General features: G+C 38.9%; 1 protein-coding gene across 7 annotated transcripts in view; it reads right to left on the reverse strand.

The window, feature by feature from the left end:
• Window positions 1-2,247: 2,247 nt before the first annotated feature.
• Window positions 2,248-23,776, reverse strand: part of osbpl8 (oxysterol binding protein-like 8) — an 85,857-nt gene continuing 64,328 nt past the window's right edge. For 3 of the 7 annotated variants that reach the window (XM_049474117.1, XM_049474122.1, XM_049474120.1), the window contains 7 exons: window positions 19,895-19,984; window positions 16,874-17,010; window positions 16,524-16,709; window positions 14,829-14,985; window positions 12,982-13,087; window positions 8,210-8,315; window positions 2,248-4,166 (listed from right to left, as the gene is read on the reverse strand). In XM_049474117.1, coding sequence (XP_049330074.1) covers window positions 4,037-4,166; window positions 8,210-8,315; window positions 12,982-13,087; window positions 14,829-14,985; window positions 16,524-16,709; window positions 16,874-17,010; window positions 19,895-19,984 — 912 coding nt within the window. In that variant the 3' untranslated portion in view covers window positions 2,248-4,036. The remainder of the gene's footprint in view (window positions 4,167-8,209; window positions 8,316-12,981; window positions 13,088-14,828; window positions 14,986-16,523; window positions 16,710-16,873; window positions 17,011-19,894; window positions 19,985-23,776) is intronic. The other 4 variants (XM_049474119.1, XM_022674285.2, XM_049474121.1 and 1 more) reach the window with 3 other exon arrangements.

Here is a 23,776-nt window from a genome sequence, read left to right on the forward strand (position 1 = left end):
TCAACTCTAAAATAACTCTACCATAATTTTTAAGATAACCCTTAAACCCACTCTTAAAATGGAAATTCCAAGAATATCCACCAGTTTAAATGGCAGCACCTGCATGGAAAACTAACCTCCCTAAATTAATGATGAAAGCAGTCGAAAAATTGTCTGTTTTACTAAAAGGCTACAGTAACTGGATTGAGGGTTATGTGCACGACGTGGAAGGTAGGTAATTGCCTTTGTTTGCTGTATTGAAAAACTTGTGTGTTTGCAAGCTAGTTTATAATTTACAGACTAGAAAAATACCTTGTAGATTGTCTAACTGTCTTTACAGGCTTCACTGAACTATCTGTGCAGGCAAATAACGAAGAAACACTCTTTTGTAAAGTGTCAATAATAATATCAAATCATACATAAAATAAATGACCATTAAATGCCAAATACAGTCCAGCTAATCATGCAAGTGTACACTCTTGTAAGACCAGGATACCCACGGTAGCATATTAACTAACTAGCTAAGATGGCTACTCTAAAGATACTCTATGGCTTGACTACCGCTACCCCCCCACTCGTGTTCACATTAGCAGAGAAAATAGAAACATTCATGGTCAACCCACAGACCAGCTCCAAATACCTACAACCGCTGTGCATCATTCAACTATTCAGCACACTTTGTACAGGGTGAGGCTGTATGTAGTCACTTGAGGTATGCAAAAGCACATTTGGACAAGCCAGGTTTACTTTGGGGCTGTGTGACTAGTGCAGGTACTGGGAATCTTGGTAAAGTTGAGGAACGCATGGATTTCAGAAAATATCAGCAGATTTTTCAGAACAATGTTTAAGATGAACAGTACAATATTCTGGAATGGCTATCTCAGTCCCCAAACCACCTGAATAATATTGAAAATATGTGGTGTGATTTAAAGTGTGCTGTTTATGCTCAGAAACCATCAAACCTGACAGAACTGAAGATGTTTTGTAAAGAAGAATGACCCAAAATACCTTCAACAAGAAGCCAGACTCTTATTGAAAGCTATAGGAAGTGTTTAGAAGCTGTTATTTCTGCAATATACTAAATCATGATGTATTTTTTCTGTTTGGGTGCCCAAATGTATGCATCTGTCTAATTTTGTTTAATTATTGCACACTTTCTGTAAATCGTATAAACTTCTTTTACTTCTCAAATTTCACTGTATTCATCTGCTACATATGTTTCACTGAAATTACTGATCCAAACAACTAATGATTTATAAAGGAAAATCATACCACTGTATATAAAGCTTATGTACTAAAGTGGTAACTTAAAGTGTAATTTATTTCTCTTTATGTATTATTACTTTTATTTATTTTTATGTAAATCAACTTATAAATGAACTGATGGAGCTAGGAGAGTGTATATGAGTGAATGTGCGAGTGAGTGTGAGTGCTGTATCAGCAGGGTCTTTATGTTCCAAACTGAAAAAGTTGCTGCAGTGTCACTCTCATTCAGCACTCGGATTAACTCTGCATTACAGCAGTCTGACACACACACACACACACACACACTCTCTCTCTCTCTCTCTCCTACTACAGAACTTAGGGGCCATTAACCTACAGAGAATGAGAGATCATTACCCCTTTTTTCATCTATCAGTTTTTCTCTCTCACACACACACACACACACACACACACACACACACACACACACACACACACACACACACACACACACCGTATCTGATAAAGATGCTCCAGTATCTCACAGTGATGAGAGATGGTTGTCTGAACCTGACAGAGCAGCATTTCATTTGATTAATAAAAACTAAAGGCAGAAAGATCCACAAACCAACAACTGAAAACAGCTGAAGTAAAGGCCTGGCAAAGCATATTAAAAGGTAAACCCAGTGTTTGGTGATGTCCATATGTTCCAGACTTCCAGTGGTCTTTGCCTGCAAAGGATTCTTAACAAAATGTTAAAAATTAACATTGTATTTATGGTAAATTTAATTAGCTAATTTTTGTTTAACCCCTTGAATGAAAGTCTACAGTTGCATCTCATTTGTTTAATTTTAAATCTAATAAGGTGACATGCAGAGCCCAAATAAGGGAGCTTGTTTCAATTTCCAAATATTTCTGGACCTAACTGTACACCCAATCCAGCCCAACTAATTTTACTTTTATATACACAATGCAACCCAACCCAGTCTAATCTTTTATACCCAAACTGATACACCAAATGCAGTCTAACCCAATCACGATGTTGTCACTGACAGAAGAATGAGATGGATGGTTGTCACTGTTTATTGATTATTAATTGGTGTTACAGGTGATTAACATACAGGAAGTTAATCCTTAAATACAAATACATCATCATTAACCGTGTAGAACAGAGAGATGCAGCGCACACTGTCCAAGTGACAACAGGACACACACACACACACACGCACACTCTGTGGTCGGTGGGTTAAAACGCGTCTCTAAGGCTGATTATGGCACAGTCACTCACGCAGTAGTGAAAAACAACCAAAATTAATAAAAGTGGAAAAAAACTTAAAGCAGGCTCCACCCATCACATGCCCCTTCTAAGTCCCACCCATGGCATAGCCCCACCCAGTCTCTCCCAAGAACCCCGCCAACCATAGCCACTCTAAAAAGGCACATTAATGATAAATCTGAAGTTATTACTGGTGTGACCACATTCAAACCTCTAAAACACGCACACACAAAACAGATAAAAGACACATGTGATATGACGACAGTGTCTAAAGCATTTGTGTAGAAAAACGTTAAGTAACTCATTCCTATATTCCTCCCATTTGGCTTTAACTGATAATATTTACATTAAACGAAGGGGGAGGAGCTACAATAGGAAACATTCTGCTACACCTTTACTATGGTCAAATTACAGGATTAGTCCTAAACCCTAATTCTACCTAAACCTTATTCCTAACCTGAAGCCAAGCAGTGTCCTGCTGGTCCGTATATATTAACACTAGCAATGGCGCAGCATGAGGCTGGCGGTTCTCATGCTCTTCTAGCTCATGTAGATCTACAGCTAATGTAAAACTACATACCTGAAATACCATGGACTCCCCTACACCTACACCTAAGCTCCTCCTACTATTCCCATAGGTGTGTGTTGATTAGTAAAAAATAAAACACATACTCTTACACTCGTACAGAGACACAGTTCATCTGTTGCTTTAAAACTAGGAAGGTCCCGATCCAGTGTTCTCATCCCTGTTCAGATTTGAGTCTACTGTAAACGTTTTGAACCGCTGGAGGATTAGAATTACATCTGCTAATTAAAAAAATTCTTAATTACAAAAAAGTATGTCTTATTATGGAGGCACAGCAGCAAAAAACAAATTATCCCAACTGAATCAGGTTTTATTGTAACAGTTTAAAGAAAACTCAGTATCAAAGGCAAATTCAGGTCCAGAGAGTAAAAATGACCACTGCCTGGGTGCCTCCCACAAAACCCACAAAAAATGTTTTTACTTAGGTAAATTTATCACTTGTAAAATAACTACACTAAATTAATGCAGATCTGAACGGGCTGAGAGATGTGTTTTTGGGGTGTGTATAAAATGAGTCTAAGCCTAGTGTTTGTCAGCACTGTTAGCCTAGCATGGCTACAGAAGCAAACATCAGACACTGGATCAAACTGGGACATCCCTCATTAAAACCTTCCATCCAATTCCCTTACAAACACACCAGTAGGAAAAAGTGAACACTGTAAAATAACAAAGATAATATAACAGTATAATAATAATAATAATAATAATAATAATAATAATAGTGATAAAGTAAAAGTAAAAGAGGCGGTGCTTTTTAGGCTCTCTCATCTTTTGCAGTCCAGAGCATTTCCCATAATGTACTTTATCTGCAGTCAGTCCCGGAGCACCTCTCACTGAAATTCTGGATCCTTCAGAGCGTAAAAAAAACACAAAGCGAGGCAAAGTGGACATGTGCAGAGGTCAGGAGCAAGAGAGTGGTGGACAGGGAGGCGTCCATTCTGGTTTATGTTCGGTCCCTGATCCCAGGCTGGAGTTCAAGAATAATCTTCTGATTATTTGTAGATGAGGGTGAGGACGATCTGAGCACAGATGAGGAAGAGGATGATTGCGTAGTCTCTCTGAGTAAGGAAGGAGCTGTGCTCAGTCTGGACCGACACTCGACTCCTTAGAGCACTGATACTCCTGCACAGAAACACCAGGTACTGATCAATAATTAATAATCACACAAATATGAAAAACAGTGGAGTAAGCCATCAGTTCCACCCAATCCAGTCTAACCCAATGCATCCCAGCCAAACCCAATACATACCAATCAACCCAATCCAGTCCAACCTGATACATCCCTTACCAACCAAGTTCAACCCAACACATCTAGTCAAATCAGACAGTCTAACCCAATGCATCCCACTCTAGTTCAACCCAATCCACTTTACCCACCCATTATCTAACTCTGTGATTGTCCATGCATAAACAGTGGTGCTTGAAAGTTTATGAACCACTTAAAATATTCTATACCTCTGGATTTATACGAGCTAAAAATCAGATTTTCACACACCCTAAAAACTAAATAAAGAGGACCCAATTAAACAAATAAGAAAAAGATTATACTTGATAATTTATTTTATTGAGGAAAATGATCCAATTTTACAAACTATGTGAACCTATAGGAGTAGTGGGTATTTGAAGGTGTCAGGTGTTTTCAATCAATGGGATGACAGTCAGGGGTGAGTGGGCCTTGTTATATTAAAAAAACACAGGGATCTATCAAAGACATTTGTGGAAGTTTATCATGGCTTGAACAAAGAAGATTTCTGAGGACCAAGAGTTGTTGATGCTTATCAGGCTGGAAAAGGTTACAAAATCATCTCTAAAGAGTTTGGAATCCACAGTCAGATAGATTGTGCACTAATGAAAAAAATATCAAGACCACTGTTAGCCTCCCCAGGAGAGGTCAACAAACAAAGATCACTCCAAGGGTAACTTTGGCTTATATTACTGTTCATTAGTTCACAGTCAGGAGAACACTAAACAACAATGGTGTGCATGGCAGAGTTACTGCTCTAAAAAAAAACATTACTGCTTGTCTGCAGTTTACCAAAGATTATGCGGACAAGCCACAAGACTACTGGAAGAATGTTTAAGAGACTAATGAAACTAAAATGGAACTTGTGGAGAAAGGAAACACTGCATTCTAGCAGAAGAACCTTATTCCATCTGTGAAATGTGGTGATAGTATTATGGTTTGCTGCATCTGGCCCAGGATGGTTTGCCATCATTGACGGAACATGAATTCTGAAATGAGAATTCTAAAAGAAAAAGTCAGGATGTCTGTTCGTGAACTGAATCTCAAGAGAAGAAGAATGGTTAAAAAAGAATAAAATTAAAGAGTTAAAAAGTTTTGGAATGCCCCAGTTAAAGTCCTGACTTTGAACCAATCAAAATGTTGAATAAGAACCTGAAGTTAACAGTTAATGTAAGGAACCAACATACCAGAGTTAAATAAGCTACACTACAGAAGTTTAAACTGTCTGCACAAGGCCGTTACAGTATCAGTTTGATACCCAAACTGAACTCAGGCTGAGATTTCACACCACTTTCTACAGGTCCTGTCAGGTCAGGCTCAAGAAAATGGTCTGGCCAACACTTATAAAAAAAAATAAAAATAAAAAATAAAAAAATAATAATAATATATATATATATATATATTATATATATTATCCCAATTTTCTCTCACTCTCTCACTTGCACTCCTCTATGACTAGTAATGCCCCAACACCAGGAGAGTAAAGACTAGCATATGTCTTCTCTGATACATGTGAAGTCAGCCACCACCTGTTTTTGAAATGGTGCGGGTAGCATTATAAGCTAGCCAGTGCGCTCTGAGAAAAATGCAGCACTGATACTTCAGCTAACAGACGTCTTGTGCTGACCGACATCACCATGAGTGTGATGTGAGGAGAGGGCGCCATCTACTGTACCAATCCAGAGAGAGCATGGCAACTAGACTTTCTACCATCTCATCTGTGCTCAACTCCTTTTTCCCTTATGTCATTTTTTTGGGGGAACAAAACAACAAAAAAACATTAAATCCACCAGCCTTTCAGTTTACAATCCCCTTTCACTATAATTTTCAAACTTTCTGCTCCTGTTCATTGTTTTTCTTCTTTCCATTTTCCCACCATTTCAGAAACTTCAGGTTTTATCTGTTAGTCCAAGTCATCCACTTGTTAGCTGGACCCTCTTACTACAGTTTTGGTTAAGCTTGTCTCTCTACGTTGATCCGTCTCATCTCTGCAATTATTCACTCTTCTCACTTCACTGGAACTGTTCCTGCATCATTTAAAACCTCAACAATTATTGAGATCCTTAAAAAAACCCGCTGCTGATCTAGTGCTGAACGATTTTTACAATTAATTCAGATAATCTGAATTGGCGTTTTAATGTGATTTTTAAAATGGAGTAATTGCGAATTTACATACAGACATTTTATCTTTTTAATAAAAAAATTCCAAAAACACTACTCGTTTCTGCAGTGTTTATCTGTCTTACCTTGGTTACCGGCACCTTCCACAGACCAGTGAGCACGTATTTTTTAACCACTCCGCTCTGAGGTCTGAGCTTGTACCGAAAAATGTTCCAGCATTAAATACATCGTACCGCTTCTAAAAACTGCAGCGCCATCCCTCTCCGGTGAGGATCCGTGATTAATTGTGGAAAACAATAATAATCACTCTTTTAAAGTTTTTTTGTGACTCGTTTAGTGCGTTATTTCTAAACTTTCAGTTGTAGACCCGCATAATCCAGTGTCTGACCGTGTGTAATATGAACACATGGGCTTGTAAACAATGTTTTGAGTCACTCAATGATTCGACTTAACCCAATGTGTCTGAAACATAGACTGTATATAAGTATGGACAGGACGTCCCAATTCACTTTCATTACGGCGGTTTGAAGCCAAACTATTACTAAATAATTGGTAAATATACTAAAATTAGGGAGAAGAACAAAGTGTGACTACTAATGAATTTATGGATGGAAATTATTCACTTACCAAAAAAACAGCAGAGAACGTTTCCCTGAGGATATGTTACAACAGTTAACTGCTAAACAAGCCATTGCTTTACTTCAGAAATGTAATTTTTAACAGTAAAATCTGAATTTTAAGAAAGATCTGACTGTGAGCTCCGCGACTGAGCCACAGTGCGCATTCATGCTCTCAGGCGACCTGTCAATCAACTTGCCCTCAGCTGTCAATCACCACATCGCCACACCCCTTTAAATATCACGGAATAACTCCTATAAAGTATATTGAAAAACACTGGGGGTTATTAACACGGGGGGTGGGGGTGGGGGGGGGGTGTTGTTCAGAATTTAGAGAACCCAACTTCCAAAATAATTCCTGGATGTGTAATTTTAGAAAAAAAAGTCTGCCATCTCTCATTCAGTTGAATGGAAATAGGCGGGGTTAAAAGTTGTACTGGAGCCAGCCACCAGAGGGCGTAAGAGACGTAGTGGCTCTACTTTTCAACCCCTGTTGTGCTGTCCATATTTATATACAGTCTATGGTCTTAACATATATTTATTTATTTATTTTTTAAATATAATTTGTGCTTTTTTTATTTATTTTACAGGTAAGCCTAGCTTTAAACCATTTCTTTATAATCCTTAATTAGATTTTTAGTAAGGGCGAAAATAATATAATTATTATAATTATAAATAATAATATAATGGAATAGTCCATAATCGCCCAGCACTGCGCTAATCTCACCAATTTTAATCATCTACGTCATATTTCTAATCTAGCCTTCATTTCCAAAATTGTTGAGAAAACAATAGTGACTCAACTCTGTATGAAAAGTTTCAATGTGCTTTCCATCCTTTCCATAGCACAGAAACTGCTCTCATAAGAATCACAGATGAGCTCCTTTATGGCTGCTGATTCTGTTTTACTCTCTATTCTTATCATCTTTGACTTGAGTGCTGTATTCAACACCATCTGTCACACCACTCTCTTCAATAGACCATCTTCCATTGATATCACTCAAACTCCTCTAAACTGGTCTCAATCATATCTCTCTTGCTGTACTAGCCTAACATTTACTTTCCAGCTTTCATCCTTTCAGGTGTGCCCCAGGGCCAATTCTATTTATATAAATTTTCAAGCACCACTGTATGTCTGTGTGTGTGTGTGTGTGTGTGTGTGTGTGTGTGTGTGTGTGTGTAACCTGTTAATCTCCTCCTGTGTGTGACGTATGGACTCCACTGCGCTCTGCAGGTCAGATATTTCTGGAGCTTTTTTCCTTAGACGACTGCTGGGTTTACTCTTATGTCCTAAAACACACATTCACAAACACACACACACACACCAAACATGTAAGAAAAGATTCAGTCACATACGTGAGTATGCCCCTCCCATTTCTGTAATTTTTAAATTTGATTTTCGTGGGACAACACTGAAGACAAGACACCTTGATTCAATGTAGTCAGTGTACAGTTTTTAAAACATGTAGACATTAATGCGTTAACAGCTGGCAACAAAACTCAGTACACTCCTGAGTGAAAATGGCCAAATAGTGCCCAATTATTCATTTTCCCGCCCCAATGTCATGTGATTGATTCGTTAGTGTTACAAGGTCTCAGGTGTGAATGGGGAGCAGGCCTGTTAAATTAGTTGTTTTGGGTAGTGATCGACCGATTAATCAGCCGTCTAATTATTGGCATTGACCGATATCTATGCGCACAAGGCCAATATTTAATTGATGCCTTTAGGCACCGCTCCGGGCAGCAGCGTCAGTTAATAAAACAGCATTTTAATAATTATAAACAGGTATAATTACTTGTAGTAGTTTTTTGCCGTCAATTGTTTTGGTTATTGTAATGCATATGTCAGGTGTGGCTGCTGAGTAAATGGCAAATTTTGTACTTTATTTTGTAATATATTAAACAGTATAACTGCTCTCATTTTTATTGTATTATTTGTCAGAGATGACAGCCACACTACTCTGTACATTATAAAAGATTAGATAAAGTACTTTTCAGATGTATCACTTAAAAGACCTACTTCCCCATAGTCCACTGAGTGAAGTAATTACAGTATGTATCAGTATTGTATCCATATTTTGTTTGTTTAAAATAAATTGTACAAGACATTTCATTGCCTTTTGTGTAAAATGTTCAATGTTTGAGCCATACATTACAGTGCATCACAAAAGTGAGTACACCCCTCACATTTCTGCAGATATTTAAGTATATCTTTTTATGGGACAACACTGACAAAATACACTTTGACACAATAAAAAGTAGTCTGTGTGCAGCTTATATAACAGTGGGAATTTATTCTACCCTCAATATACAGCCATTAATGTCTAAACCACCGGCAACTAAAGTAAGTGCACCCCTTAGTGAAAGTGGAAAGTGTCAATATTTTGTATGGCCACCATTATTTTCCAGAACTGCCTTAACTCTCCTGGCATGGAGTTTACCAGAGCTTCACAGGCTATCACAGGACTTTCCACTCCTCCGTTACGACATCACAGGACTTTCGAGAGTTTGCGCTCCTCTACTTTCCGCTTGAGGATGCCCCAAAGATTGGGTTTAGGTCTGGAAACATGCTTTTCCTAACTTCGGAAGAGGCCTCTTTCTGAGATGACCAATTTGATGTAGTGTGCAGCGTATGGTCTGAGCTCTGACAGGCTGACCCTCAACCTCTTTTATCTCTGCAGCAATGCTGACAGCACTCCTGTGCCTGTCTTTCAAATGCAGCATTTGGATGTAACGTTGAGCATGTACACTCAGCTTCTTTGGACGACCAACACAAGGTCTGTTCTAAATGCACCCTGCTCTTTTAAAACGCTGGATGATCTTGGTGACTGTGCTGCAGCTCAGTTTCAGGATGTTGACAATATTCTTGTAGCCTTGGCCATCTTCATGCAGTGCAACAATTCATCTTTTAAGATCCTCAGAGAGTTCTTTGCCATAAGGTACCATGTTGGAACTTTCAGTGATCAGTATGAGAGAGTGTGAGAGCTGTACTAGAAAACTGAACACACCTGCTCCCTTTGCACACCTAATGAGTTGTGTAACTAACGAGTTACATGACCTTTTTCAGGAAAAATGACAAGCATTGCTCAATTTGGACATTTAGAGGTGTAGTCTCTAGTCACTGTTGCAATTTTGTGTTATTATTATTATTATCATCATAAATAAATAAATAAAAATAAAAATCAGTTGCAAAAAAACGTAATATCAGCTTTATATATCGTCCATCAGTCAGTAAAAAAAACAATATCAATCGATCACTAGTTTTGGGTACAATTCTCTTACTCTGGCAACTAGATAACATGCCACCTCATGGCAAGTAAACGTGAATAACAGAGCTGATGCTCTCCACAAAGATGGCCTAGGCTATAAAGAGATTGCCAACACCCTTAAACAGAGATACAACAGTTTTCCTGGATGGGTACCCCAGGGTTGGCCAAAGAACAGCATTTATACATTTTAACATTTTAATGCCTTTGTGGCAAATTTTCATGACCAGATACAAGTAAAAACTGATTATAATAGACCCCCCTATCACTAGTAATGCCCCAACACACCAGGAGGGTGAAGACTAACACATGCTTCCTCCGATACATGTGAAGTCAGCCACTACTTATTTTAGAGCTGCTGTTGATGCAGCATTGCTGAGCAGCCAGCGCGCTCGGAGGAAAGCACAGCGACTCGGTTCTGATACATCAGCTCACAGACGCCCTGTGCTGCAGACATCACTAAACTAATTTGGCAGATATCTGGCTGTCGGGTAATGTTGGCTGGGATTTATAAATTGTGTAAAACACAATCATAGTGTTGTAAAACCACTCTACTTCCCTAAGAGAGAGAGAGAGCAAGAGACAAAAATGCCTAAACACAATATTAAAAACACAAATTAGTTAGTTGAGACAAACTTGAAAGTTTAAAATTAATCACACACACTAACCTGTCAGTCACAGGTTTCCGAAGAACCAACCAGGGTCTAGTAAAATTATGCATCTTTTGAAGCAATTAACTTTTTTTTGCTTTTTACATTAGCACAAAAACAAAATATTAAATGAGATTTTTTGGTTATACAGGATTTTTATCACTGTTGATAAATTAGTAAATATTTAACTTTGCAGCACCTTTTTTTTACTAAACCCATATTTCTACATACAGTGGTGTGAAAGGTTTTTTTTGTCACTCTTAAATGTTTTAGATCATCAAACAAATTTAAATATTCATCAAAGATATTGCGGCACATCAAAGTTGGGGGTGCAAAAACACCAGGTTTGCAAGGTTCACTGTAAAGAATAGACATGAGGGCTGCCAGCATTGATGCAGAGTATTAAGAAGTGGAAGGTTTGCCTGCCATGCTCAGACCATACACCACACACTGCATTTACTCTGTCTGCATGGCACTTTCCTAGAAGGACCTCTTCTGAAGCTGATGCTCGAAAAAGCTTGCAAACAGGTCTGACGAGACAAACGTGTTTGGCTCAGATGGTGTCCAGCATGTGTGGCAGCATCCTGATGAGGAGTACCAAGGAACCTGTCCCTTGCCTACAGTCAGGCCTGTCCTGTTACATTTAGTAACAAGCAGAGCATGATCCCCTCCCTTCAGAAACTAAGCCCCATGGCAGATTTCCAACACAATAATGACCCCAAACACACCTTCATGATGACAACTGCCTTGCTGAGGAAGCTGAAGATGAACATAATGGACTGGCCAAATATGTCTCTAGACCTAAACACAATTGAGCACCTCTGGGGCATCCACAAATGGTAGGTGAAGGAGCGCAGGGTCTCTAACACCCAGCAGCTCTGTGATAGCTTCATGGAGGGGGAAGAAGAAGATTCCAGTGGCAACCTGTGAAGCTCTAGTGAACTCCATGCCCAAGAGAGTTAAGGCAGTGCTGGAAAATAATGTTGACCACTAGTGCTGGGCGATTTTCTTGATTAATTTGGTTATTTCGAATTACAGTTTTAATGCGATTTTCAAAATGCAGTAATTTACTTAACATACTGTGATGTGCGGAGGCGGGGGAGATGTGGGTCTACCCCACACCGTGACTCGCAGCCCCTGCCTGTCCCAGCTGGTCTGAATTAGAACTGATTGAGCAGTCAGCTGATACCAGCATAAAGACTCAGCCTCAGCCCTCACTGGAGAGAGAAGCTACTGGACAGAGGAAGGCTGAGTCAGAATGGACCCTTAAAAGACTGTTAGTCACAAGTTAAGTATCTAGAGCCCCACTGGGCAGTGTAGTAACGTTTTGAGTGTTTTTGGGTGTTGGTAGAGGGCATTTGGACTTAAATAAAGGTACACTTTAAGTTCACGCAGTCTGTGTATCTGTGTGCCTCCTGACTGCTGGTATAATCTAAAATATCTGGAAACGCTACTCATTTCTGCAGTGTTTGTCCGCACACATTTTCATTCCGCTCCGAGGACTGAGCTTGTACCAAAAAGAAAGTTCCAGCACTTTTAACACAAACACATAAAGCGGATATTTAGCTGGAAATAAATCCTAACACTTCTAAAAACTGCTGCGTCATCACTCCCCGGTGAGGATCTGTGATTAATTGTGGAAAACAAAAATAAGGTAAACCTAGTTTTCTTTGTCATCTGTAGTTTATGAAAAATATTGAAAATTATTTTTTTAGGCCACAATTATAATCAATCATCATCCAATATATTGAAACTTTGGGCACAACGTGGCTAATTTCCTTTCATTGTTGCCTGCAATTAGGCCATTAATGGCTGTATTATTTTGAATGCACAGCAAATTTACACTGTTATACAAGCTGTAGACTGACTACATTGTATCAGAATGTCAAATCTTCAGTCTTGTGCCATAAAAAATATATAATAATGTATTTACATAAATGTGAGAGGTGTACTCACTTTTGTGAGCTACTGGAAGTAGATTTAATGCATAACTGTGTGTGTTGGTGCATGTGATTGTGTGTGCATGTGTGTGTGCCATACTCTCACTGCCAGACGAGTCCTGTTGTTCTGGTTCCGGAGAGGAGCAGCCGCTCTCCGCATTTTTGGCTTTATCGTTCTGCTTGTGCTTTCTTTTAGGTCCCGTTACCTAAACAAAACACACACACACAGAGTACGCCATTGTAATCACAATTACACCTCACCGCAGTCACAGCAACCAGAAACTTTTACATTTCAGTCATTCTTATAGAAACACACTGACAGATTAATGAAGCATGCATGAAACAGCTCACACACTCTAATGACTATTTTAGTATTGAATAGTCTGCCCTCCATGTGTACTTCCTACTGGTGTGGACAGCTAAAGATTTACATTTTGATAGTTTGACGTACCTATATTAAACTAACAAATACAATGTATATTATAGGAAACATTCACACAGTGCTAGATGTTATTTTTAGGAGATTCTAGGATACTTATATATATATTTTTACTTTTTTATAGGAAATACCACCCTGAAATGACTTAAAAAAATTACGTTTTTTTATATTAAAGTCTGTAGTTACTGTAACATATAACTTAATTTTAATAAAGTGCACAGCGCCTCTGTTACACTGTATGCTTGTCTCTCTAGCTCTCTCACGTGCTGCAAGTCCCATCCACACTGAAAACTCATTGGCCAACTAGGCATGAGGAGAGGCCAATCAGGATGCTCATGATTTGTCACTTTCTTATGGTGTGTGTGTGTGTGTGTGCCTAACTCTCCTGGCCTTTTTTTTCTCTAATGTGCGCTCTTTCTTGCGCAATCACACATTAACGAAACGTTGACAATGAAATTCCACATGGACAATTTTTGTAGCAAAGGTTGATTTATGTCGACTACTCGTTGCAGCCCTAACCCTGTCACACACAAACACACTAAACTGTGTGTCAGTTCAGTACACCAGGGGGAAAGTGTCAGTGTAGAAATGACAAATTAATAAAAATGAAGTGACCCAGCAGTCATGATGGTGGACATTCAGTGATCAACAGTCCTCCATGAGTAATTTTGTTAGTGCCAGCACTGCTGGCAGACAGCTGCATGATGCAGGAGTACATGCATGCATTATCACAAACTCCATTAACACCACGGGAACATCAGCAAATAATACAATGGTGTCATGGCAGACTATTACACAGTGACTCAAAATAAGTGGGTCATCTTCAGTGATGAGTCCCACTTTTATCTTGGAGAACGGTTTAATGTCCTACGTCACATGACCATAAGGCCTGGTGTTTGGGATGCAACTTTGTATGAATTATCAGACCTATCCCCGATCACAGGATTCCATTAGGAACCTCTACAACTCCATGCTGAGATGTCAGTCAAAATGTAGAATCATATATTGTTCCTGGTTACTTTTATCTTCTATTTGAATAGATTTACAATCCCACACTTCCTTCTGGGTGCAGCTACTTTTTTATGATCAGAGTATTTACTATGATAATGATGCAGAAAATACACTCACATGGGACAGCAGTACAGTGTTATTTCAGAAGATGACTCGGAAACAGCCACATCTGTATAAGTTGTGATGTGTTATCTTGTAGGTGAGGGTGAATACTGGTGAGTGTGCTCATGGTAAGGCCACATGAATTAGAGCGGGAGTCATTTATATCTCACACACACAGACATACACACACACTCATTCACTCACTCACTTAAATGCTACAACAGAACAGGAGTGCAAAGCAGCAAGGACAAATAAACAGACAAAGAAAACAAAAACAAGCCACTATGAGGCAGCCAAGCACCCAGACGATGGTCAAAGTAAATGGAATGGACCACGAAGAGCAATGGAGAGATGGAAGCAGAAGGAGAAGGAAGGTTGGGCGGGGCTGGACGTACCTGGCTCAGGTAATTGTCCCTCCGGGTGCCCTGCTGGGCACTGAGACTAACTACACTGGCTGAACGTACCATAGGAGTCCTGTGCCGGACTTTAGTCTGAATACAGCCGTCTTTCTCAAACTGGATCAGATCATTCAGCGGGTCCCATGGACGAGTGCTGAGAGTAAGAGTCAGAGAGAGAGAGAGAGAGAACATTACTCTGTTTCTCCAGCAGGGGTCAGTACAGATTAGTTTTCAGGAAAAAAAATGGCACACCCCGTCACCTGAAACATGCCCCAGTTAATTAAGCCTGAAAAAAAGCAGAAGGGAAATGAAATATATGTATAATTATCTGTATTCTCTTATTGTGAGTATCTGTAATGCCACCCAATCTCTCACTCTGAGTATCTGTAAAATCTCTCACTCTGAGTGTCTGTAAAATCTCTCACTCTGAGTGTCTGTAAAATCTCTCACTCTAAATATCTGTAAAATCTCTCACTCTAAATATCTGTAAAATCTCTCACTCTGAGTGTCTGTAAAATCTCTCACTCTGAGTGTCTGTAAAATTTCTCACTCTGAGTGTCTGTAAAATCTCTCACTCTGAGTGTCTGTAAAATCTCTCACTCTGAGTGTCTGTAAAATCTCTCACTCTGAGTGTCTGTAAAATCTCTCACTCTGAGTGTCTGTAAAATCTCTCACTCTAAATATCTGTAAAATCTCTCACTCTGAGTGTCTGTAAAATCTCTCACTCTAAATATCTGTAAAATCTCTCACTCTGAGTGTCTGTAAAATCTCTCACTCTGAGTGTCTGTAAAACCTCACTCTGAGTGTCTGTAAAATCTCTCACTCTGAGTGTCTGTAAAACCTCACTCTGAGTGTCTGTAAAATCTCTCACTCTGAGTGTCTGTAAAATCTCTCACTCTGAGTGTCTGTAAAATCTCTCACTCTGAGTGTCTGTAAAACCTCACTCTGAGTGTCTGTAAAATCTCTCACTCTAAATATTTGTAAAATCTCTCACTCTGAGTGTCTGTAAAATCTCTCACTCTAAATATTTGTAAAATCTCTCACTCTGAGTGTCTGTAAAATCTCTCACTCTAAATATTTGTAAAATCTCTCACTCTGAGTGTCTGTAAAATCTCTCACTCTGAGTGTCTGTAAAATCTCTCACTCTGAGTGTCTGTAAAATCTCTCACTCTGAGTGTCTGTAAAATCTCTCACTCTGAGTGTCTGTAAAATCTCTCACTCTAAATATCTGTAAAATCTCTCACTCTGAGTGTCTGTAAAATCTCTCACTCTAAATATCTGTAAAATCTCTCACTCTGAGTGTCTGTAAAATCTCTCACTCTGAGTGTCTGTAAAACCTCACTCTGAGTGTCTGTAAAATCTCTCACTCTGAGTGTCTGTAAAATCTCTCACTCTGAGTGTCTGTAAAATCTCTCACTCTGAGTGTCTGTAAAATCTCTCACTCTGAGTGTCTGTAAAATCTCTCACTCTGAGTGTCTGTAAAATCTCTCACTCTGAGTGTCTGTAAAATCTCTCACTCTGAGTGTCTGTAAAATCTCTCACTCTGAGTGTCTGTAAAATCTCTCACTCTGAGTGTCTGTAAAATCTCTCACTCTGAGTGTCTGTAAAATCTCTCACTCTGAGTGTCTGTAAAATCTCTCACTCTGAGTGTCTGTAAAATCTCTCACTCTGAGTGTCTGTAAAATCTCTCACTCTGAGTATCTGTAATGCCACTCTCCGGTACCAGGGTCTTGCTCAAACAGTGCTGGAATCCACTCCTCACACTTGGCTTTCCTCTCCCGGGCTGATTTTCTCTGAACCTCCTCCAATATGAATTTCTCATTGGTGGCCTCAGTCTGGTCTTTATTGTTAATGGCTCTGGTCACATGCTGCCAGAGTCTGCAAAGGCAGAAAAACAGAGCTCAAATATAATTAATTCTCTCCACGCCTCAACAATAACAAACCGGCTTCTGGGAGGAAAATGCTCCCTTTCAGACTGAAAACCAGAGAACAACAGAAACCTAACAGATAAACTTGTTAGTTGTTACAGAGCGTAAGAGTACCTCTCAGACTCAAACTCGCCCTGCTCCTCAGGTGGGACGGTGCAGCGGGTGAGGCGGCTTTGGCGCAGATCCGGTGTTGGGTTCCAAAACGTCTCCATCTCACCTGTCTTTTTATCATTAATAAAGATCTCAGAGTCCTGCAGAGAAAACACACACAGAATATACTTACATATTGTGTCTATACATACAGAAAAATGGCAGTGACATGGATGTGAAGAGACAAGTGGGTGGATGAAGGTAATATATATGAGTCAAATTAAGCCAAATTTGGGTTAATTTAACTCATTGAGTGAATCACTGATTCAAAACAAGCCCATGCGTTCATATCACACACTGATCTTGTGTCTACACAGCAGCAGAGTACCTTGAGAATTGAGAAATAATGCACTAAACGAGTCACAGAAGAAACTTTGAAGGAGAAATTATTATTGTTTTCCACAATTAATCACAGATCCTCACCGGAGGATGATGACGCAGCAGTTTTTAGAAGTGGTAGGATTTATTTCTAGCTAAATACAGGCTTTATCCCACGGGTGTTTGTGTTGAAAGTGCTGAATTTTTAAAGTGGTTGTTGACTTCAGGAGAGCACAACACACCCACTCTCCACTCAACATCGACGGGTCCTCTGTGGAGATTGTTAAGAGCACCAAGTTCCTTGGTGTCCACTTAGCAGATAACCTCACCTGGACCCTGAACACCAGCTCTACAGCCAAGAAAGCCCAGCAGCGTCTCTACTTCCTCCGGAAGCTGAGAAAGGCCCGTCTCCCTCCACCCATCCTCACACTCTTCTATAGAGGGACCATTGAGAGCATCCTGAGCAGCTGCATCACTGCCTGGTTTGGGACCTGCACCGTCTCTGACCGCAAGACCCTCCAGCGTATTGTGAGGACAGCTGAGAGGATCATCGGTGTCTCTCTCCCCTCCATCACGGACATTTACACCACCCGCAGCATCCGCAAAGCAACCAGCATTGTGAATGACCCCACCCATCCCTCACACGAACTGTTCTCCCTCCTGCCTTCAGGAAGAAGGTACCGCAGCATCCGGTCCAGCACGACCAGATTCTGCAACAGCTTCTACCCCCAAGCCATCAGACTCCTCAACTGCAGAGACTGAACTGATGGTTTTCTGTACATGCACACACACTCTTACCCCACTTACCCCAGAAAATGGAAAGCACTAAAAACCCTACTACCTCACTGGACTCTATTGCACACTGTGTAATAGAGTAATTACTACCTCACTGGTCTTTTTTGCACACTGCATAATTTGCACACTGTCTTGTTATTTATTATTCTTTGTCTGTATTGTGTTGTATTGTCTGTCTGCACTTTTGTACTGTTGCACTTATTGTTCTGTCTACACTGTGTTTATGTGCACCATGGTCCCTGGAGGAACGTTGTTTCGTTTCACTGTGTACTCTGTATATAGCTGAAATGACGACAAAAACCACTTTGACTTTGACTTTACCTTTATTTAAGTCCAAATGCCCTCTACCAACACCCAAAAACACTGAAAACGTTACTACACTGCCAAGTGGGGCTCTAGATGCTTAACTTGTGACTAACAGTCTTTTAAGGGTCCATTCTGACTCAGCCTTCCTCTGTCCAGTAGCTTCTCTCTCCAGTGAGGGCTGAGTCTTTATGCTGGTATCAGCTGACTGCTCAATCAGTTCTAATTCAGACCAGCTGGGACAGGCATGGCATCTATCTGTCTGTCTGTCTGTCTGTCTGTCTGTCTGTCTATCTATCTGTCTATCTGTCTATCTGTCTATCTGTCTATCTATCTATCTATCTATCTATCTATCTATCTATCTATGATCAAGATTTACAGAGATTTTTCCATTTCCAAAGGCTGAATCATTGAACACTCTTAATGTTTTTCTCCATGGTCTGTATATTTGATGGGTTTATGGACTGTTCAAGAGATCTGATATGCCTACTGCCAAGTTCCTGTTTTTAAAGTGGGTGTGAGTGCAAAAATAAGGATTAATATTAAATGGCCTTTTATCCTGAAATGTAACAGTTGAAAAGTTTTTGAAGTTCGATGGCCATGTTAAATGAAGTTATCTCCAGCTCTCTTCTAATTCGTCAACACATAAGATGTGCATTAACACCGTCAACAGCTCGCCAGTTTAAAAACTAGTTTAAAAACATGGATTGAATAAAACAGATTAAAATATCCCCCAGTAGTCAAAATAACTGCAATACTTTTATTCAAAATATATTTTATGTTTCTTTCATATTTTTATGTTTCTTTGTGTCTTACGGTGTTGACAAAATCCCAGGCTTGTCCAGCAAACATGATTTTTTTTTTTAAATGTTAAACCTGGGAGATTGTATTTCCACAGCATCAAAAGGCCAACACCTGGGACAACTATAATACATAAATATATTTTATTTTTAGAAATTAAAAACCCACCCTGATATATACAGCACTGGAAAAAAATAAGAGATCACTTCAGTTTCTAATTCAGTTTCTTTGATTTTGCTTTTTATAGGTATATGTTTGAGTAAAATAAACTTTGTTTTTTTTTAACAAAATTGTTGTTTTATTCTATAAACTTCGGAGAACATTTCTCCCAAATTTCAAATAACAATATTGTAATTTAAAGCATTTATTTGTAGAAAATGAGAAATGGCTGAAAAAAAGGTGCAGAGCTTTCAGACTTTAAATAATGCAAAGAAAACTTTATATTTATAAAGTTTATAGAGTTCAGAAATCAATATTTGGTGGAATAAACCTGTTTTTTAATCACAGATTTCATGCATCTTGGCATGGTCTCCTCCACCAGTCTTACACACTGCTTTTGGATAAGTTTATGCCACTTCTGGTGCAAAAATGTAAGCAGTTCAGCTTGGTTTAATAGTTCCATCTTCCTCTGGTTTATATTGCCAGGGGTTTTCAATTTGGTAAAATTAAAGAAACTTATCATTTTTCCAGAGCTGTATATATACACACACACACACACACGTGTGGGTGTGTACTGAACTCTGTGTTCTGCTCTTTAGAAGAACTTACCCAGTGTCCCTCCAGCGTAGCCAGCACTTCTTTCCCCAGTTTAATCTTCCCACTTATCTGATTAACACTGTCACTGCTGCCCAGAAACGGCTGAGAGAGAGAGAGAAAGAGAGTTGGAGAGCCACCTAAACCTGACATAACTAAACCATCCGAATATCATAATATAAATTCTTAAATAAAACAGATGTAAACGTTTTTATTTATTTTTTTGGTCAAAATTTTATGGATTTTTTAAATGTATTTAATTATTTGTTATTTGGCATCAGTTCTTATTTACAAATTCATGCCCATAAAGCTATTTGAATTTGAGAGAGAGAGACAGAGAGAGAGTTATAAGGGGGAGGGGAAAAGAGAGAGAAAGAGAGAAATATATAGAGAGAGATGAGAAGACAGAGAGAGAGAGAGTTATAGAAAGAAAGAGACAGAGAGAGACAGTTATAAGGGGAAGGGGTAGAGAGAGAGAGAAATATTGAGAAAGAGATGAGAAGATAGAGAGAGAGAGAGTTATAAAGGGGAAGGGAAAGGGGAAAAGAGAAAGAGAAATATAGAGAAAGAGATGAGAAGACAGAAAGAGAGAGAGAGTTATATAGAGAGAGAGACAGAGAGAGAGAGAGTTATAAGAGGGAGGGGAAAAGAGAGAGAGAAAAATATAGAGAGAGATGAGAAGACAGAGAGAGAGAGAGAGTTATAAGGGGGAGGGGAAGAGAGAGAGAGAGAGAGAGAGAGAGAGAGAAAGAGAGAGTTATATATAGAGAGATGAGAAGACAGAGAGAGAAAGAGTTAAAAGGGGGAGGGGAAAAGAGAGAGAGAGAGAGAAAAGTTATAGAGAGAGTTATAGAGAGAGTTATAGAGAGAGTTATAGAGAGAGAGATGAGAAGACAGAGAGAGAGAGAGTTATAGAGAGAGAGAGAGTTATATAGAGAGAGAGAGTTATAGAGAGAGAGAGAGTTATAGAGAGAGAGAGAGTTATAGAGAGAGAGTGAGTTATAGAGAGAGAGATGAGAAGACAGAGAGAGAGAGAGTTATAGAGAGAGAGAGTTATAGAGAGAGAGAGAGAGAGAGAGAGTTATAGAGAGAGAGAGATAGAGAGAGAGTTATAGAGAGAGAGAGTTATAGAGAGAGATTTATAGAGAGAGAGTTATAGAGAGAGAGTTATAGAGAGAGAGAGTTATAGAGAGAGAGTTATAGAGAGACTGGCTTCACCTCAAAGAACCACAGCACAACCAGCAACCATACACCCAGCTACATCTCAACCAGTTAAACCCCAAAGAGCCTCAGCACAACCAGCAACTACACACCAACCAGCTACACTCCAACCCACTACAACCCAAAGAACCACAACACAACCAGCTACACAACAACCAGCTATCACACAACCACCTACACCCTACCCAGCTACTCCCCAGTGAACTACACCACAAAGAACCACAGCACAAACAACAACCGTACACCCAGCTACACCTCAACCAGCTACATCCCAAAGAACCACAGCACAACCAGCAACTGTACACCCAGCTACACCCCAACCAACTACAGCACAACCAATTATTGTACAACCAACTACACACCAACCAACTACACATCAACCAACTACAGCACAACCAATTACCGTACAACCAACTACACACCAACCAGCTACACCCCAACCAACTACAACCCAAAGAACCACAGCACAACAAGCTACACCCCAACCCACTACAACCCAAAGACCTACAGCACAACCAGCTACACCCCAACCAGCTATCACACAACCAGCTACACCCTACCCAGCTACTCCCCAACGAACTACAACCCAAAGAGCTACAACACAACCAGCTATCACACAACCAACTACCCATCACCTGGTTACACCACAACTGGCTTTATCAAAACCAGCTACACCAAAACCAACCAACCAACTACATCCCAACCAAATATAATCCAACCAGCTGCAATCTAACCAGCTACACTCCAACCAGATAAGAGAATTTATCACCATCCTTTATCAAACTAATGAACTCATTTTTGTTTTACTTTTTAAAATTATCTACACTGATACAACTGCACTAATATTTACACTTAAATCAATTAATACTATTAGAAAAAATGATTATAGTTGGGTAATGAATTGAATATCTCTTTGTGAAATACCTATAATTATCTGATGATGGCTTCCTTTTCAATTAGTTGTTGGAATATTCAAGGTTCTTTCTCGTCAACATTTGGTCTAAAGTTTACAAATCCAGATTTTATAAATAATATATATAATAGAGATTTAATTATTCTACAAGAAACATGGGATAACCATCCAAATTCTTCCTGTCCGAATAATTACATAGAACTATATCTACCCCCCACAAAACATGCCCATATTAAAAATGGTAGAAACTCAGGTGGTATACTTGTGTGGTATAAAGAAGAATATAGATCATTCATAACTCTTCTAAAAAATAATAAAAATTATCTATGGATTAAATTAAACAAGAACCTATTAGGAAATGATAGAGATATATATTTATGCACTATTTATATACCTCCTCAAAATTCGCCTTATTACACAGAAGACATTTTTGAAAATCTTCAAAGTGAAATAAATAATTACCAGACATTAGGTTATATTTTACTATGTGGAGATTTCAATGCCAGAACTGCAAGAGAAAATGACTTTATTGATATAGATAAAACAACAAATATACATAAACAAACCCTATACTGCCACACAAGCATAACCACTCAGAGACAAAGTTATGATAGTGTAATTAATAAACACGGAAAACACGTCCTCCAGCTGTGTAAAGGCCTGGGTCTGTACATCGTTAACGGCAGAACCAGAGGAGACTCGCTGGGCAGATTCACCTACAGCTCTGCACTGGGCAGCAGTGTGGTAGATTACGCCATCACAGACATCAATCCAGGACATATCAGTGCATTCGTAGTCTTACCACAATTATATCTTTCAGATCACTGCCAAACCGTCCTGTACCTGAAAAAATCAACAACTAACACCAACACACACGACCCAGACACCGACACTTACCCTCTCCCTAAACCATACAAATGGACAGAAGAAAGTACCACAAATTACACAACAGCACTGGACTCTGAAAATATTAAACAAATGTTAGATACATTTATTCAAACACACTATCAAGCTACCAAAAAAGACATAAATCTGGCAACTGATTACCTAAATAAAATTTTTTACCAACTAACTAAAAAGTCAAATCTAAAGACATTAATAACCAAAACATTGAAACAAAAACCAAAAGAAAAATGGTTCGACAAGGAATGTTTAACATCCAAAAAACAATTACGAAATTTAGCCAACAGGAAACACAGGAACCCAAATGACCAACAATTGCGACTAGAATATTTTCAAACATTACGACAATACAAACGATTAATTAGAACTAAAAAATATCAATACACAGAAACCCAATGTAGTAAAATGGAAAAAGCTATTAAAGAAAATTATTTTTGGGATTTATGGAAAAAAAATATTACAACAACCAATCTTAAAAATACCTCAATTAAAAATAGCAAAATATGGAAAATGTTTTTTGAAGACCTTTATAAAACTCCAGATGAATCAAACAAAAATACCATCACTGAAAAACTCAGTACATTAGAATCAGCTATAAAAGACAATCAGTCTCCATTAGACTACCCCATATCCATACAGGAATTAAAGGAAAAACTCAAATTACTAAAACAAGGAAAAGCCTGCGGAATTGATAATATAAAAAACGAAATGTTAAAACACAGCAGTCCCAAATTACAATTGGCCATACTAAAACTTTTTAATCTAGTACTTAATTGTGGATTTTTTCCTGTAATCTGGAATAGAGGTCTAATTACTCCAATTTATAAAAATGGTGATAAATTTGACCCAAATAACTACAG

The sequence above is a fragment of the Astyanax mexicanus genome, chromosome 2 (assembly GCF_023375975.1).
Source record: "Astyanax mexicanus isolate ESR-SI-001 chromosome 2, AstMex3_surface, whole genome shotgun sequence".
NCBI classification, from domain to species: Eukaryota; Metazoa; Chordata; class Actinopteri; order Characiformes; family Acestrorhamphidae; genus Astyanax; species Astyanax mexicanus.